This window comes from Lissotriton vulgaris, chromosome 1_1 (genome assembly GCF_964263255.1).
Source record: "Lissotriton vulgaris chromosome 1_1, aLisVul1.2, whole genome shotgun sequence".
Classification (NCBI taxonomy): Eukaryota; Metazoa; Chordata; class Amphibia; order Caudata; family Salamandridae; genus Lissotriton; species Lissotriton vulgaris.
In genome coordinates this window covers 1481528568-1481547509 of record NC_141685.1, presented here as the reverse complement: position 1 = coordinate 1481547509, position 18942 = coordinate 1481528568, and the positions used below count along the sequence as shown (strand labels likewise).

Genomic DNA, 18942 nt, shown 5'->3' with positions numbered 1-18942 from the left:
CGCTTCAGCCCAGCAGACGCCGGAGGTTTCTTCGAGTCACGGTAACGCTGCATTCCCCACGCGTTACGTGACTGCTTGCCGTTTGCACAATCGGATATCAGCCGCGCAGGAGCGCTGCTGATAACTCTATCAAGTAGCAGCTGCAAAGGCTCGCAGCTATTTTCCTGCCTTTGATCTTTTGTTCAGCAGTGGCGCAGGAGCGCTACTGCATGTTTGTACAATGAAGCGCAGGTGCGCTTAAACTTTCAACACCCTGGTTCCTCAGTTGTTTTGCCCGTAGCGCAGGAGCGCTTTAACAACTTTCCTTGGAATTACCTTTGCTTTGGCGGTGGCGCAGGTGCGCTACTACTTGGTTCCTACACGCATATAGCGTAGGAGCATTGTACATTTGGGCCGCGCTATAGCGCTTACCCTGGAGTTCTTGTTCGTGACTTCTTGTCGGTGCAGAAGCGCCTTCCATTGAGTTCTTTTGGTTCTTTGGTGGTCCTGGCGCAGAAGCGCCTTATTTTCATTTTCCTTGCCATGGACGTAAGGCTCCTGGACGACGCTTTACAGACCTCTTCCTTGGGTCAACCCGAACAACAAATAGCGGTGAGTGTCAGAGACAGGGGCTCCTGTCTGCATGTGTCTTGTGGGGTGTTTTGCAGCACGAGCGAAGTACCTAGTCCTAATCAGGCATTCTTGTTCCCTCCGCTGTACCAAGACCCTTCTCAAACGTCCCTACCACCAAAGCCACATCCCTGGTTCCTTTGGCCCCCATCCCTGGATCCATCTCATCCTTGTCGGGTGTTACTCCCCGCAGGGGTTTGTTGGGACCAAGGACGGTGGTTAGTGTCGTCTCTGCGGGATTGCTTCACAAGCCCAGGTGAGTCTTGTGGGGTACCAGACAACCACACATTGTTTAATTTGTGGGGTGGGACTCCTCACATCCAAGAACTTACCTTAAATGAGTGGTAAAGGGATATGTTGTAAAAGCATATGCGTTCTTAAAACATGCAAGGTAAGGTACAACCTGGTAAAAACCTTGATGTAAAGGCTGACTCATGGGGGTTGACAAACGAGACAGTGGCTTCAAAGGGAATCCTTGCTCTAATCCAGATGATAAACACCCCCGCGCCAGAGTAAGAGGAATAGTTAGTTGCAAAAACGTGACCTCTCCAAGGAGGCGCGCAAACCCAGTATGAGTGATGTGTTTCCTTAAGGAGTGCTATGTCGGTGGTTCTGCGAAGCAAGTAAGAGTATATTGAATAGCTTCAGAAGAGGGAGTGCATCCCCCTGATGTTTCGTGTGATCACATTAAGGTCTGCTTCAGAAAGTGTCATGTTGGGGTTGCAGGCCAGTACCGGATACGGCAAGGGCAACAGGGTCTAGGTTGCGCATGCAGAAGCATCTGTGGACAATGGTCGGCGGGTGGTGTAAAACAAATCAGGGACAGAAATACTACAGGCAGGGCGCAAACTGTGCCCGTCCAAACTTTGTAGCACTGAGCAACATGCAAACAGTGCAGTAAGGGGGTACCGACTGATGAGGCGGAAAGAGTGCTGCCAGGCGGGACTTCATGCGAGGATAGTAGTCATAAAGGAATCTACCGGGGCACCTTAAGGCATGGAGGATGCGTGGCAAAGGTCACGCAGTGCACTGGAGGCAGCAGTCTGAGCAGGGGGAGAGCTAGAAGTGTACTGTGTATATAGCAGGAGAATGACGGGGGTAATAACACATCATGTAGGGCACCTTGTGTGCACAGAGATAGACGTGTATGTACCAGCACCACAAGGAAAGCCAATGCCTTTGATAAATTAAAACAGGGGAGCACGCGGAGGGCAGAGGAGACTCCGGTCACTCTGCAATGCAAGAGAGTAAATGTAAGAAGGGGGGGGGGGGGAGTATAAAGGGGAACAAATGAAAAGAAGGGAGAAAGAGTGCAGTGAAGTTAAAAGATATCATCTACCTCCTGTGGCGTAACCGAGTTCCGTGGGAATGAGCAGGATCGTGACAAACCACTGTCTCGTCAGAAGGATGCCAGGGGCTAGTGTTAGCGTCTTTGTCCCAGTCAGCGGCCTGGATGGATACAGTAGCCTCTAAAGCCAGTTTCCATTCATGGATCACCTGCTCCAGGTCAGGTGACCTTGGTGACTGTTGCTGCTGGCAGGCCCTATTTCGGTTGCACACTCGCCAATGCTTGCAGGACACCGTTGCCTAGTCTGAATCAGGGAAGCTGCATTGCCGCTGGTGTGTCTGTCTGCCAAGTGCCAGGTGTCTGCTGGCTCAGTGGCAAAAGTAGGATTTCCCACCAAGAACCACCTGCAGATGTGCAGATAAGAGCAATGAATACTGTACATGATAGGGGAAGAGACACTGATTTAATGTTAGAGAAATGGCTGCATAAGTGCCCTTAACAGATTCTGATTGGAACTAAGTGTGTGACCAAGTCATATGTATTTCATCTAATGCAAGTTAATTCAATTGTATTATGTACACATAACGTACATTACTCCTGAAAAGTAGCAGATGCTTTACCCAGGTAGACCGTCTGCTTGTGGCTGATGCAGAGCTAGGGGAATAGACTTCCTATGCATAGTGTGGATATTCCACAAAATAGCTCACTTCTGACAGAAAGTGGTAAATTGTTTATACTCTGCTATATAATCCGTACCTATTAAAAGTAATAAGCAGTACCTATTGGGTATATTTCCAGCCAAAAACAATTTATAAAATGAAGAGACCACTGACCTCGCTCAGCATGATTCTCGCGAAATAGTGCATAGCCATGCACCAGGCAAGTCCATGGCTTCAGCAAAATTGAACTATGGTGCCATGATTTAGTTGAATGGACATTGGCATATTAACAACACGTGAAAGCCATTTGAAAGATCCAAAAGGATTAGAGCCTTGGAGTCAGCCTGATCAAAAATAAGTCTTAGTTTTACCAGATCACACACTAGGGCTGTCTCCATATCTTGACCCTGTCTAAAGCTGAGGGAACTAGGGCCCAGAGTGCTAGTATTTTTAAGATGATGATTTGGTAAATGTTTGTCTAATATTTATTCATCCAGTTTGACAAGGGCCTGAAGCAGAGCAATGGGCTGATAATTTTCCACTGGTACTCTAGATAGTCCTTCTTCAGTGTGGGAGTGACGACCCCCGCCATCTTGACTGAAGGGACTGAGCCGGAACCTAGGGAGAGATTTATTAGATTAGAAAGAGAGAAAGCAGGAACTGATACGATAAGTGGAGAAGGCGGCCTGGACAGGGATCATCTGTGGAGTTGGATTTTTAACAGGCTAAAAATATAGGTTATTTCCTCAACCTTAGTCGGAGTAAAACAGTCCCATATTCTTGTTGGGATTTGCTGAAAGGGAGGGAGGTGAGAGGCTCAAATTGAGAGTTCAGTGAAAGTTTTGTGTGTGTGTTTACTTAATTCTTTAGTTATTTTCATGCAGAAAAAGTATGCAATATCTTGGCAGAAATTATTTTATGTGCATGTGTAATGTACACGCTTGCTTCTTAAAGGTTTTTTAGAATCTGAAATAAATATTTAACCATATTAGATGAACAAGGAATGCAGTGACAGAGATATTTTGCTCAGGCCTTTAAGAGATTAGTAGTGAATCCCTTGCTCTTCAGAGTACAACTTGCGCCATTTGCACTCTTGTTTTGGAGGACCAATTGCTTCTGCATTATATTTTCAGAGTGTCATTTGTTATGTGGTTCATGATTTTGAACCCTAAGTGATCTTAGTTGACTTTTTGATCCTATTCATATATGAATAAGTAAATGATCCAGCACGTTGATAAAATTGGAAAGTTACCCAAAGATTCCATTGATCTATAATTTAAAAGTCTCTGCAGTGATTTCTAAATTTGACATCACGAAGCCCCATATTCTTAATGTATTTACTTTAAAATTTCTAAACATATGTTCTACTGCCTTCATAAAGTGAATGCACCTGGGAGCAACATTGTATTTCAGGCTCCTGCACATGCATGTAATCTGATTCTCAATATACTAGAGGGATGGTTGGAAATGCATAAATTAATCTGGACCCTTGGCTAATGCTTTGGGTTTGATGGGACTTGGGCTGCACCCGACCCATGATGGCGAAAAACACTAACATGTGTCCACGTTGGGCTTTTGTTATTTTCTGCAAAAATTACCCAGCATTTCAGTTGACCTGCCTCTTTTGGGTTAGGACCACAGGTGATTTGCATGTGGTTGGTCCTAGTCTTTTGATTGGCATAGCCAAGCAAAATAATGATGGAATCAAATTTAGGGTTTAGAAATTCCACACGTTACCATTTTGTCTATCTGGGTGTATTTTCAGTCTGCTAATGAAATATTTCTGTGCTTTCATCTTGCTGAAATGGATATTAATCTTCTGGACTCCTGTCTGATGGGTTTATATTAGAGTCGGTAGTGAGCTTGGAAAACTTGCTTCCTCTGAAATCCAATTTTGGATCCTTAGTAATTATGGCCCCCCTCTGACCAGTCTACACCATATTGGGGGGGAAATGGAGGGAATTGGCGTGTAAATCTGACTGCCTAATTTGGTGCAGATCTTTCATATGATTTATTGTATTATAATGAGGTGGGGCACAAAAAACCACTTTTCACTGGCATTTATATTTGGATTATGTAGGCATGTGTCCATTGCACGTGTTCAAAAATGTACATAGTGAAAAACGTATGCAAACCCAAACCAGGCATGCACTGACAGTAAACCACCAGTGCGCATGCCCACTATTTTGTGCCCATGGCCACTGGGAATTTTTTTCCTACCAACGTTCACGAACATTGAGAGACGAAAGCAGTAGAAGAACATAAAAATATCAAGCATCTCTGGACTGGAGATCCAAAGCCTACCCAGTTATATCATTACCCCGTTTGACAGGCAAGGGAGGGATAAAAAACGACATGCCTTTCAGACCCATGGCATAGCAAGACCAAGTAGTGTTAATTACAGCCCCCCCCTTCCACTCTCACCTTGCTCTCAACCAGGTTGAGGCTATTTATATTATTTCGGGCTGGCCTAATGGGTCGGGAGATGGATGCTATTTATTCTCTCCCACCATGCTTAAGTGCAAGAGGCTAATCTACTCTATAGGTTTCATCTGCCCCAGTTTTCCCTCCTCTCGCCCCTACATACAGGGAAGATCAATAGCTGAACCCCACTCACCATGTCCATAGGTGATAGTTGGAGAATTTGTCCCCTTACACCCACCCTTCTTTTGCCCAAGGGCATGGGGCACATAAACATAATGCAGGTCAATGTGGGTCACAAAGGCTGCCGTGAGATTCGGGGCATAGAGAGGGGCTGGTCGGCAGACTGACTGTACGAGGACTGGTACATAGGGGCAACAGGAGACTGGGATCAGAGTTAAGGCAGGAGCCCGCTGAGGCATTAAAAGAGGCGGAGGCGACACAAGGGCTGCAGGGGTCAACATTGTTGATGAGACGTACAAAGTGTGTGCAGGATTAGGGTGGTACACAAGGGCTGCAGGAGGCCACGCACAGAAAAGGTTTCAGGAGACGCGCCATAGAGCGGAGGTAGGGTTTCACACTGATGGAGTAGGTGTCACACAGGGAGGGCTGCAGGGGACTCAGACAGAGGCTGCAGTGGTGGAGGTCAGGTGCAGAAGCACAGAGAGCCGCAGGGAAGCACACTGGAGTGGGGGTGTAGTCACACAGGCACTGTAGTTTACACAGGGGTACATAAAGGGGCTGCATGGTCGCCACGGGCGGCAAGACAGGGTGCAGGGTAGGCAGTGGACACCGTTTAATTGGAGGAGGGCATGAGCACTTCTGCCATCATGCCTCAACACAGATTATTAACAAATGCTACCATCATAGCCAACACATCGACTATCATAATGTCACAGCTAAAATCATGCTAACATATTATCCATCCACAGAACTAACATTATATAGCATTCCCACCGTAATATAGCCGCAAAACTAACATATCGCACCAATACACCTTACAATACTTTCACACAGCCAACATATGACCTGCACATTACCTATTATACATCCACACAACTCACATAAAAAAATTCAAAGGCTTGTCAAATTGCCTAAAAACGGGCAAAGGAAGTTAGTAATGCAGAATATATTAACAGTATGTTGCCTTGAAAAGTTGTGGAATTCATTAGGTACTATTTTCTCAGGCCCACCGTACGGACTCGAGAGGGACAAACATGATTTTTTTGCACTATGGCAAAGTGGAGGAAGGCAACAGAGGAGGGAGAAGATGGCAGAGAGGCGCCTATAGCTGAAGAAATACAGCTGCAGAATAAATGACGTGGGCATTAGAGGTGTATGTGAAGAAGCTCGAATCGGTGAAGAAGTTGGTGGTGAGAATGAGATGAGAAACGTGGTGCACTGTGTCTGGAGTGCAACTAGCAGTGGACTCAGTAGAGACATGAATACAGTCTATTGAATGGTCTCCGGCTGCAGAAAACCTAAAGTTTCAGGGGTTGCAGTATTCAGACTGCTGTGAATGCCCTCAAAGGGTTGTATTGACAAGTGGAGGATGTGAGAAGGCAGCAAACATCTTCATTTTGGGATTTCCCTCTCTGGCTGTGTAGGACCTCAAGAACTTCCGCCCCATCTCCCTGCCGCCCTTCCCTGCGAAAATCATTGAGAAAATCGCCAACATACAGCTGACCCGCCACCTCGAGGACAACAACATCCTAGACCCATCGCAATCCGGATTCAGACTGAACCACAGCACCGAGACAGCCCTCATTGCCGCCACAGACGACATCCAACGCCAACTAGACAACGGCAAAACCTCAGCCCTCATCCTCCTGGACCTGTCAGCTGCATTCGACACGGTCTGCCACCACACACTAAGAACACGCCTCCAAGAAGCCAGAATCCGGGAAAAAGCCCTTGACTGGACTACCTCCTTCCTCTCCGACAGAACCCAGAGGGTCTGCCTACAACCCCACCGTTCCAAAGCTACCAACCTCATCTGCAGCGTACCCCAGGGCTCATCCCTGAGCCCGACGCTGTTCAACATCTACATACCCCCCTCGCTCAAGTGGCCCACCCACACGACCTGAACGTCATCTCCTACGCTGACGACACCCAGCTCATCCTCTCCCACACACCGCCAAAACCAACCTCCACGAGGGAATGAAGTCCGTCACTGAGTGGATGAGAAGCACCCGTCTGAAGCTGAACTCAGACAAGACTGAAGTCCTCATCCTCGGCCCCACCCCGGCTGGACAATTCCTGGTGGCCGATAGCGCTAGGAACAGGACCGACACCCACGGACCACGCACGCAACTTGGGAGTCATCCTCGACTCCTCCCTCTCCATGTCCAAGCAGGTCAGCGCCGTCTCATCCGCCTGCTACAACACCCTCCGCATACTTCGCAGGATCCCGATCGAAACCAGAAGAACAGTGACCCAAGCCCTCGTCAGCAGCCGGCTGGACTACGGCAACGCACTCTACGCGGGGAATCCCGACCAAACAATTACATTGACTACAACCCATCGAAAACGCCTCGGCCCGTCTGATCCTCAACCTCCCCCGACGCAGCCACATCACCCCCCCACCTCAGAGACCTTCACTGGCTCCCCATCAACAAGAGGATCACCTTCAAGCTCCTCACCCACGCTCACAAAGCACTCCACAACTCCGGACCAGCCTACCTGAACAACAGACTCAACTTCTACACCCCAGCCTCGCCCTCACCGACGTCCCACGAATCCAAGGTACCACCTCCGGAGGCAGATCCTTCCCCTTCCTCGCTGCCAAGACCTGGAACACCCTCCGCACCCGCTTGCGGCAGACCCAGGACCTGCTCACCTTCAGGAAGCTCCTCAAGGCCTGGCTCTTCGAGCAGTAGCAGCAGCCACCTCCCCCCCCCCCCCCCCCCCCCCTGCGCTTTGCGACCCTCGCGGGTAAGTAGTGCGCTTTACAAGTTCTGCGATTGATTGATAGATTGTAGGGAGATGGTTGGAAGTCATGGAAGTCATTCTCCCCCACGGATTCATTTGACTAATCTGCACTGCTTGCGCAGAGTGCTTGCTGCCTGAAGGACTAAATCATCTGTATTCCAAAGCCTGCATCATCCACAGCTCACTTATGGTAATCTTGTGTGGTCCAAGGTGGCACAAAGCAGTTTTGAAGAACCTGTTGAACAATAACCTCTAATGTGCATACCTGAGTATCTTCCACTTCCCAGATATTTGCGATGACCTAAGCCACATGGTGGCATTAGATGGATGTGCAAAAGAACTGTTAACAATGGACATATCTGCAATGGTTCGGAATCAAGCCAGACTGCAGATGTGCTACAATAATAACATTAGCATCTTTTCTCATTCAGAGACCGCAAGCTTTTTTTTTTTTTTTTTAAGGAGAGAAGTAGGAATTACTTAAAGGCTGAAGATGCTGGCGTAATGAACCATAGTTGATTGCGTAGTGTTACTTTAGCATGGGTAGTGTACACTAGTGCTGCATTTATATGGTATCACATTCTATTTACAGCATTTATATAACCCCTCTGTTTGGCTCTAAAGTGCTTGCCTACATGGTGTAGGAAGCTGGCTCCATATATAGTAGAACAAAATGAGGCACACAGTGTAAATGGACCCGGCAACCCTTTTTGGTTTACAGAGGCAAAAATGATAACGCCAAATGCTCTCTTGTGGTAATGTGGTTGAACAGTTTAGGCTTATGAGAGGGTAGTGCTAAGCATTTGTTTTACTCAGAGGCAATAAATGACAGACACTCAAGAATAAAATCGCTGACAAGTACTTTTTTTTAATATTGAATTTCACAGGGAAGTAAACAGTTCAGTTAAATGCGTGTTTAAGCAGCAATGCTTCCCTATGGCAGAAAAGGCATATGTTGCATACAGTTATGCACAGTCCGTTTCTGGTTGGTTTCCTTTGGGACTTAAGAGAGCAAAGGTCCAAAGTACCTCCAGCAGCTACTCATTACCTGCCCTGGGGTGTCAAGGTGCAGAGGTGCTGGTCTGATTTGCAGCTGTTCATGCGGAGCCAGTGAAATGGGGGGTACCTAGAAACAAGTTGCAGAGTGGGACTTCGAGACCAGTCCTGGAGCTTCCATGGGGGGGAGCTCAGGTCAAAGGGGCCCTGAGAAGAAAGGGGCACAGGCGGTTCGTACCCGGACTGGGGCACTCCGGTGCAGAGTAGAAAGGTTAGCTGTGATCTGTGTGTCCTAGGGCCTTGTGGTTGTCCGTCTCGTCAGTTGAGGAAGCAAAATGTATAAAGCTGGACTACTCTGAAGGTGGGTCTCTGCAGTGCTGACATTCCTCGACAGCTGCTCGGTCTCGGTGTAGTTGGAGTCTGGATTGGACTCTTACGGGCTCTGTTTGCTCAAAGGGTTCCAGTACCCCAGGTATTGGTCCTGTGTGGCTCCCCTCCGGTCAGTTCTGGAGCCCTCCCATCCAGTAGTGGGAGTGATCTGACCTTCAGAAGCACAGGTACCTCTTCCAAGGGGGTCAGATGCGTCCGGCTGCCCGAGGAGCAGCAACTCGGTGACCCAAACTTTGCCTCTTTGGCGCCTGTGGACTACAGGGGAGTAGCTCATTTACTCCAGCGTAGCTTACTGGTAATTTGTGAAGGGCTGGTAGTCTCCTGGGTTCTCGGAAGCTGTTCAGCTGCAGAACTAGCCACTGGTTATGATTGTCGAGACTGGTGCAGGCAGAGTTGGGCACCAAAAGTCCACAGCAGATCTTCAGTTCGCTGGCTTTTTTTTCTCCTCTTCTACTGGAGCTGTTTGATCCAAGTTCCTGGTGTCAGGGGTGCCACCTAAATACTAAATTTGGGGGAGTTAAAGGAAGTGACAGGTAGCAGCCAATGGTCTACTTACCGTTAAGGTGATTACACCCTGTGTATGACCACTTCCTGTGGGAAGTGGGCATATCCCTGCCCAGAGAGTCTAATTCCATTGAAACAAATATGGCGATATTCTAAAATTTGTGTTAGGTAGCCCACCTTAGGGTTGGAACTAGCCTGATGTGGGAACACGCCTCCTGACTAGCTAATTTTTCCATCTGTCCTGGTGCCAAATGGGCCCTGGGCAGGGGGTGGCATTTCTCTTGTCTGGGGTCTCATATCAAAGGTGGCAGTGGCCTTTGAAGCCTCCTGCCTCGATATGCTGATCACTTAGCCATCCTACTTGAAGGAGGTGACACCACCTTTGGCGGGAGCAAGCATTATATCTGCCATCGGAGAGCTCTCACCTGCAAAGGAGGGTGGGGTGGGGGGGTGTCGTCATAAACTGGTCTGTGGTAGCAGACTGGTCTACACCAGTCAGCCAGTATACTAGTAGTCCGTAGGTTTTCAGGGGCACTTCTGAGGTGCCCTCTGGTTGCATGTATTAATAAATAAGTGTGGGTTTATCAGTACGAGATGTTTGATACCAAACTTCTCTAGTTTCAGTGAAGTCATCATGTAGCTGGGGAACTGGTAAATACCAGTGTCTAGAACATGTACCGAAAATGGCTTCCCTGGTCACCCGTAATTTCCAGGGAGTTGACTTAGACATCACAGGGGCATATCTGCTTGCAGATATGTCCACACTTAGTATTGTGCACCCTGCCTTAGGGCTGTAAGGCCTGCTCGAGGGGTAGCTTATCTGTACGGCAAGCAGTGCCTGCAGGTATGGCATAAAGGAGGTATGCCATGTCTTGTCTTGATTTTTGTCTGCACCATGGCACGCTGCCTGCAATGGAAGTTTGCATGTTGGTGCTGAGGGGTCCCTTAGGATGGCACAATACATGCTGCAGCCTTTAGGAGCCCTCGTAAGCCTCCTTGCCCTAGACACCAGGGTACCATTTGCTAGGGATTTACAAGGGGTGCTAAATGTATTTCCAACTGTGGGAACAATTGTACGTTTTTGGGTAAAGAGATCTGACCCTGGGGACCTGGATAGCATGAACACATTGCATTTCTGGGGCTGATACCAAGCAAATAGTGGGAGTGACCATGTCAAAAAGGGGCACTTCCCTACACAAGGGCAGCACACTACGCCACGAAGCGTGGTGTGTGGCTGGAAGGGTGTTGTATTTGTTTCTGACCATATGAGGGAACTGTTTCCATGTCATGTGTGATGACCAATGACGTCATTGTCATGTTAAAGGATGATTGGGTTAGCAGTGCAGTGAATGAAGAGGGGTGAAAGAAAAACTCAGTTTATAGTTTTTAGTAAGCTATCACTTCTGCAGGTCCATTTATGATATTTCTTATGATAACAGTCTAATTATGTGGTAACCTCACCAGATTGTTCACACTGGTAGTTTATATAACCTTTTTGGTCCTGAGCAGGCATGATTTGATCGGGAAATGGTGCTTTTTTTTACTATCATCCTATGTCTGAATGTCATTGTGAGATGTGAAGAAACAATTATATCATAGATTGTAGCCAGTTAGGACCGGCAGTGGAAGACTATATTAGAGTCAGATTGGTGAGCAGGCACATATATCTTCTGTTTTTCCATGCATGTTCAACTGGTGATAGCAGCCTTACTGGGTGATATGCAAGACCTGTAGCAGATGTGTTTTTACTAAGTGTAAGGGGATTTCGTTATAGTTGGCAGCAGGTGAGGTTGAATGATTTAATCAGTTTAGTAAGGGGGCTAGGTGGATGTTGAATAACAGAGGGGATATGATGGACCTCTAGGGACAGCAAAGTGTTGAGTTTTAGGAGCTGTTGTGAAAAGAAGTAGGTAAACTACACTTTCTCTGAGGTACGAAGCAATCCATTTTAAAGGATTTTCACTTATCTCTAGATGAAGTATTTGTAGTAGTGTGTAGTCAAGCGCAGCAGATAAATCAAGAAGCAATAAGGTGTCTACTCTGTTTTTGTCCACTGTTGGTTTTAGGTCCTCCCAAATGGATGTGATCGCTGACTCTTGCCTCTGTCTGGTCTGAAGCCAGGCAGTTTTGTACATGCTGTGTCGTGATATGTCCATCCTATTCCTCCTCCCCCTTCTATCCTGGGTTCCCAACCTTCCACCGTAGTTCTGGGGAAGCTGCCATTCATTTTAAGTACACAGATAATAATTAAGGTGTTCTGCTTTTGAATCTTTGCTTTATGACACCAGGAGGTATCTATGTTTACCAATGTAATGATGTGTGCTTTTTTCTACTATCCTGTCAGCATTTATGTTCCAATAAATTCTGCTGAAAATAAATCCGTTTAGACGTGTCATTTATAGGTACTAGTGTCCTGACCAACCTATTAATGAGCTACCCTGTGCTTTGAGAAATGTGAAACCACTTTTTTTTCGCATGTCTGACTGTATAAAAGGTTTTTCAACTCCAATATAACCATTCAAGATGAGTCCAAGGCACCTGCCTTCAGAAAGCAAATGATAGCAGAATCTAGGTTAACTGCTAACTGAGAATGTTACTCAGATGGTACAGCACAATTGAGAAGCCAATATTACTTGTTACCCTGGCAGCTGTATATAGTTTATATTCTATTTTTTGTAAGGGCATATTTCTTGGAATAACAAGTTTGATTATGCTCCCATCCCAGAAAATTCATTTGAATACTTATGTGTATTTTGTTGGTGTGGTTATTTGTAGGAACAAGTGGCTGTGTTCTTTCTGTTACAGTACTTTGCTTACATTGTTGTCGCTTTTCTGTTTTAAGGAATTAAGGAGTCTGACACAGGGCTGGCACCACCAGCACTCTGGGATTTGGCTGCAGATAAGCAGACACTTCAAAGTGAGCAGCCATTGCAAGTAGCAAGGTAAGCAAATGAGAAATGTTCTGTGGTGTACACCATCATCTCATCCCCATGGCAATTCTCGCGGAATGTGGACCCTTTTGCTTGACCCATGTCTTCTCTGAGGTGGATACATGAAAATAAAGAAACCAATAACGAGGACAATTAAAAAAAAAAAAGCTATAACATTATTATTGTGGTGAAAAATAAGCATTTCTTTTCTTGGAATAAATGGGGAAAAGGTTTTTAGTGAGGATTGTGTGTTATGTAGTAGGCCACTTTTTTGGTTAGGGGTTTTATGCAGTTTCATTATTTGACTGTCTCATAATGGCTTCTTCATCATTGTTAATAGAATGATAAATGGTATTTGGGTCAGAGGGGGCAGAGCTTGCTCACAACGAAGATGGCCACTTGAGCAGAGAGCTCAGCGTTGCCATTGCGTAATCCTTCAAGGATCCGGCATCTGCGCGATTGATACGGCTTGACTGGAGCCGTTCCTAGTTCCGGAAGGGCTTGGGATTGAAAGAAGCTGTCTCGGGGCCCTGAACTTCCCCGGACTATCAAGCGGGCTGCCTCTGCCTGTAAAGGTCCTGCATAAGGCCGCGATTCCGGGGCTGGCGTGACGGGTGAGGCTGCCCGAGACCCTGCGGCTACCCTGTCTCCGGCGATTCTGGTGTCGGAGCGGAGGCCATTTGAGTGGCCGGTGCTGGCAGCGACTGCAGTGAGCCCTGCCCCCTGGATAGCGGAGCGACTAGAACAGCCTGTGGCTCGCAGAGCCGGAAGAGCACGGGAGGCCCTGGTGCGCTGAGCGGCGGGGCCGGCGTGGGACTAACACCGGGAGCTGGTGAGGACGGAGGCATTCCTTAGTGGCAAAGACGCTGCAACGCAGCTTGTTTGCTGCGTTCACCTGAGGCGCTCTCAAGGGGAGTGAAAACTGCATGCGTTCCCTGGATGCAGAGCTGAGCGACGGGCCTCCGTTCGTTGTGAAGGTGCGGCAGGCGAGGCCAGCATTCTTGAAGCCTTAAGGTACGAGGGACTCCCTGCCATATGGCTTGGTTTCAATGGCAAAACTAGAGCAATCTCTGTCTGGGGGTGGTGTTGAACTTGAACGAGCGTGGAGCACCGTGAATTACCCTACTCCCGCAGTCGCCAGTGGCAAGTGTAGGAGAGTGAGCATCAGGATTGGACCCACTACCCAAACAGAGTCTGAGGGAGAGCCCGAAAGACTGTGGCGCCATCTTGTGTGGAGCACAGCGGGCCGGTGCTTACTGTTGCCGCGCCTGGTGGTATTGATTAAGTAATGGCCTCTCGTTGCACCTCCTGGTAGGGGCCATTCAACACTATTTCCCCTGCTGTGTGCCACTGTGCAAGAAGAGACCGAGGGAAGCAATATCCCCGGATTAAGCCACAGGAAGGTACCAATTGCGGCAGAGGCTAGCAGAAGGTGCCCTTTGGAGCAGAGGTTCTACCACGGACAGGTCGAGGCTGGTCTGCCTGGCAGTGGCTACCTGCCTGGGTGGTTGGTGTATTTGGATCTAGACTATTGCTGCAGATCGGCCACGATGGGCAGAGTGGATAAGACTCCGCCTATACTACCATTTGATCAAAGGATGACTAAGGTGCGGGACAATGCTACTGAAGATGGGGACAATGCGTAGGAACTGCCCCAAGAGGAGGCAGACTGTGACGTCCGCACTAGGCTGGCTGCAATGGATAAAGGCTTGCAGAGCAGCCTCTCTGTTCTGGACACTAAAATGGACTCCTCTACAACACAAGGGGGCCCCTGAAGGCAGGCAGGTTGGACAGGGGAATGAGCCAAAACAACAGTCTAGAAAGACCCGAGCTGCCTGGTAACTGATACAAAGGTGCTAACAAAGTCACTGATACTATAAAGCATTGCTATACAAACAGAGAAATTCCCCCAAATAAAACAAAAACAAAAAATAAGGAAAATGTATATTTTTTATTATTTATATTTGATCAAAATTCATAAGAAAGACATGTGACATGATACCATATCAACATACAAAGATATATATATAAGGTCCCACATTTATACACTCAATACACACCTACACACACAATTACATACATTCTCATACATTCTCCACATGCAAGGAAATTCATAATTTTTGGTACAATCAAAATTCTAATTTGTTCATATTCATGATACATATTACAATAGTAGACCTCAAATAATCAGTAATCATTATTGTGCCTTCTTGTTATAGAAGGTGGAAACTAAACGGAGGCACGAGATTCTCCAGCGCCAACGCGCATTTCGGTTTCTAACCCAATGTGGGTCACAACTTCATCAGTGCGGTCAATTCAAATGTAGGACCCAATAATAGATGCTTCTGAACAGGGGGCATCTAGGTATGCCAGTGAAGGGATCGGTTGGCGATTAGCTCAACATACAAGGTCAGAAACCTTAAATGGATACAGCTGAGGGATAGGTATACAAGACGGTCCTCTGACCCGGTTTGAATAGAGGTTCAGCTACAGGGAGGTGAAAAAAATGAATTCAATCTCCAAGAGGAAAGCACTCAATGGCGCGTGGTCAGGAAAATGCACAACACATCCACTAAGGGGATATATTTAAACGCGGGGACACAGTCCTCCTGCCGCATGCAGGTAACTAAACTCCTGCTTGCTGCCATATCAGCCGAGACTACTAAAATAGACTCCCTCTAATACCAGAGGGACAGAATGACAGAGAGAATGGACAAACATGCAGAAAGGTTGGATATGACTGAGTGCTGGGTAACGGAGATAGAGGAAGCACAGACAACGATGGACACTGAACACAAGCAACTAAGAAGGGTGATGCAAGTTTTACAGGATAAGACAGAGGACCTTGAAGCGCGTTCCCATTGCTGCAACTTAAGGATCACGGCCCTTCCGGAATCAACCCAGATCGGCAACATGGAAAAATTTGTTGAGAAATTATTAGTAACACTACTCAGAAGTGAAACGTTTTCTCCCATATCTGTGGTAGAGAGAGCACACCGCTCTCTGTGCCCTCGCCCAACCCCTGGTGCTCCCTCAAGGCAGATATTTGCGAAGCTGCTGAATTATCGTGACAAAGATTCAGCGTTGAAGGTAGCCAGGGAAGAACAGACATTACAGGTATGAGGGATCCACTATAGCTTTATTCCCAGACTTTACTATAAGGGTACAAGAGGCGCGCAGACAGTTTGCTCCACTGAAGCAGCAACTAAGAGATCAAAACATAGACTATGCCATGCTGTACCCGGCTATACTCCATGTCAATAGGCAGGGCCATTCACAAACCTTCACTGATCCAAAAGTCCTACAGAAAGCCCTGAAGGAATGGTCTAAAGAAAAGTGTTGCAGCCCGGAGCGAGGTTCCTTGGAGGGAGCGGAAGGTGGACGACTAGACGAACAGGACTGGACTCTGGACTACTCTAGTTACAGATAAGAATGCAGTTCTGGGGAGGCCCGGGGGGGCCATACATGAGAATTCATGTAGTTGCTTGGAATGAACATGATTGAATGCGATACTGACGATTGAAGAGCATCCCGTGATCGATTGTGATATGGTGTTAGCTACGGAGGGGTCAGCTCTTGGTGGGAGTTTGTTTGCAATGCTTTTGACTTAATAGATATTCAGATGTGGGGGCGGGGATGTTCTTTTTGCAGATGCACTAAATTTGTTTGGTGAGCGCAGAGGATACCTAGTCGGGTTTGGACGTACTACCCTGCTAAGTGAGCAACCTCCACCCACGAGTGAAACACACACTTGGGGAATTGCACAGTTGGGGGGTTCTCTTGGTTTGATGTTAAGTAGGTTTCAATTGCTGAACTTTCAGATGGAAAAAAGGGTATGTTTGATGGTATTTCGCTGAGGCACAGTAGGCACAAGCCTGGCATGGGTGGAGTGTGGGTGGGGATGGAGACTCAGAAAGCATGACAATTTTCCTGTTCAATGCATTTTCATGCATGGTGATTGCACAGTTTGTATGTTCTAGCGGCAGGTACAGTGAGACAACACGCCCACAAGACAGACCACAGTAGGTCCAATAGTGATGCGACTCATGGTAGGCTTCGAGCACTCACATGTAATGTGAGGGGTGGTAATGACCACAGGAAGCTACTTAAGGTCCTAGCCTACCTGACGAGACATGACATTGACATTGCACTACTGCAAGAGACACACCTCGCCCTTAATAGTCCCATGTTTCGCAGCAGGGGATTGCAAGGAAACCTGCATGCAGCAGGTTTTACCACACATGCGCAGGGAGTGCTTACATGGGTGAACCCCAGGTCAATTCTCAAACTCGAACCATTAGACACAGACAAGGATGGCGATTTGTGATAACTCGGTGTAGGGGAAAGAGAACAGACCTACATATAGTTAATATATACGGCCCAAATTTTGATAATACCAACTTCTACGCTGTATTGTCAGAAAAGGTCTGTATTTGCGGGGAGGTGCAAAAGCTTTGGGGTGGAGACCTCAATTTAGTTATGAACCCACGGAAGGATAAATCAGGGATGGGGGCGTGGGGGCGGGGAGACACATCACAGCGGTTGCCCGAACTGTGATAGATGTAATGTGTGAGAAAGTGCCATCTTTCTTGCATAGGTATGCCCCCACTTCCACTTTTTTTTTTGCTGAATTACTGATGTGCTTTGACTGAGTGGGCCCTGGGCTCCTGACAACCAGGTGTCCAGGGCCTGTGTTCATTCCCTAAATCTGTGTTGAAACTGAAACCCAATTGGCATCTCCGTCCTCCTGTCAGCCCTTAGTAAATGGTACCCTAGGTACCCAGGACATGGTGACCAGAGAAGACCCTTAAGGGCTGCAGAACTTATTGTGCACCCTTAGAGGCCCAGTACCCAGACACCTGCGCACTGCCTTTGCAGGCTGAGTGTCTAAGTACAGAACTAAACAAAGAGTCAACATGGCACATCCCTGTGTCAAAAAAGAGAGTTCCTGTGCACACCTTTGTAATCCATATTGTTGTCAAACGTCATCATTTTAGCCACTGCTGCGTGTGCAGCCCGAGTGCGTGTTCCGCCCTGGTTCTCGCGTTCATAGAAACCTTAGAACAATCTGAACGTATTTACGATCCTTTCACAGGTGCACAGCTTCAAATTGATAGTTGGTGCTAATTTTCAAATATTCAATTGCTTAATTGATCATAGCACTCCAAAGTGTTCTTATAACTTCATTTATTATTCAGTTTATACATCGCACGTGTGAAAATCAGTCTTTAAACAGCTTCTTGTGTCTCAGATATGCTAATCAAAGCTTTTTTCTGGGCATGAAATTTCAAAAGACAAACTTCTTCTTCAACAGTGAATCATATGCTACCCAATGCATTTCGAGCTTATAAAAGCTCTTCAGGGGTTTCACTATAAATGGAAAAACATATATGGAAAAACATATATCAGTGAATTGCATTGATTAAGGTATGTTAATAGAAGAATAACTTTAGGAGTTTGGGGTTTTGTATTACAAAAAGATCGGGTGGGTTGATTTACACGTTAGTTTGAATATCGACATTGCTGAGCATAGGTAGCAAAATGATAGATTAAAACTAAGGGATTCTTAGGACCTTGTTTAGGTAACTTTCAAGTTACGGTTGCAGAGGGAAAACGCTGTTTTTGACGAGGTGTAATAGACGACATGGAGTAAAAACGTTGTGATGGTATAGTTTTTAACTCAAAGCATATTGTGCATGTTCTTAAGGTTTGAGTGATGCAATTCACTGATATATGTTTTTCCATATATGTTTTTCTGATTTTCACACCTGCGATGTATAAACTGAATAATACATGAAGTTAGAAGAAGACTTTGGAGTACTATGATCAATTAAGCAATTGAATATTTGAAAATTAGCACCCACTATCAATTTGAAGCTGTGCACCCGTGAAAGGATCGGATATACGTTCTGATTGTTCTAAGGAACACATCCCTGTGTGCCATGCCCACCAGCTCACTGCCCTGGCATCCATCAGTCACCCCTCTAGCTGGGTGCCCTATGCCAGTGGTGTGGGCGCAGGTGCATGAGACCTGTGCCCCTACAGTACCCAGGGCCATTCCTGGGCACTGTAAGTGCAAAGCTACCATTAAGAGTATATGGTGCTGGGACGTAGTCATTACGAACTCCACAGCACCATGATGGCTTCACTGAAGACTGAGGAGTTTGATATTAAACTTCTCAGCACCTTAAACCCGCACTGCCAGTGTGGGATT

The 18942-nt window shown here is 46.9% G+C and overlaps 1 protein-coding gene across 1 annotated transcript in view; it reads left to right on the top strand.

Moving 5' to 3' along the window:
- The window catches only part of PSMC2 (proteasome 26S subunit, ATPase 2), a 110237-nt gene that overhangs the window by 28368 nt on the left and 62927 nt on the right, over nt 1-18942 (top strand). The window contains exon 4 of the mRNA XM_086967332.1: nt 12641-12740. Coding sequence (XP_086823458.1) covers nt 12641-12740 — 100 coding nt within the window. The remainder of the gene's footprint in view (nt 1-12640; nt 12741-18942) is intronic.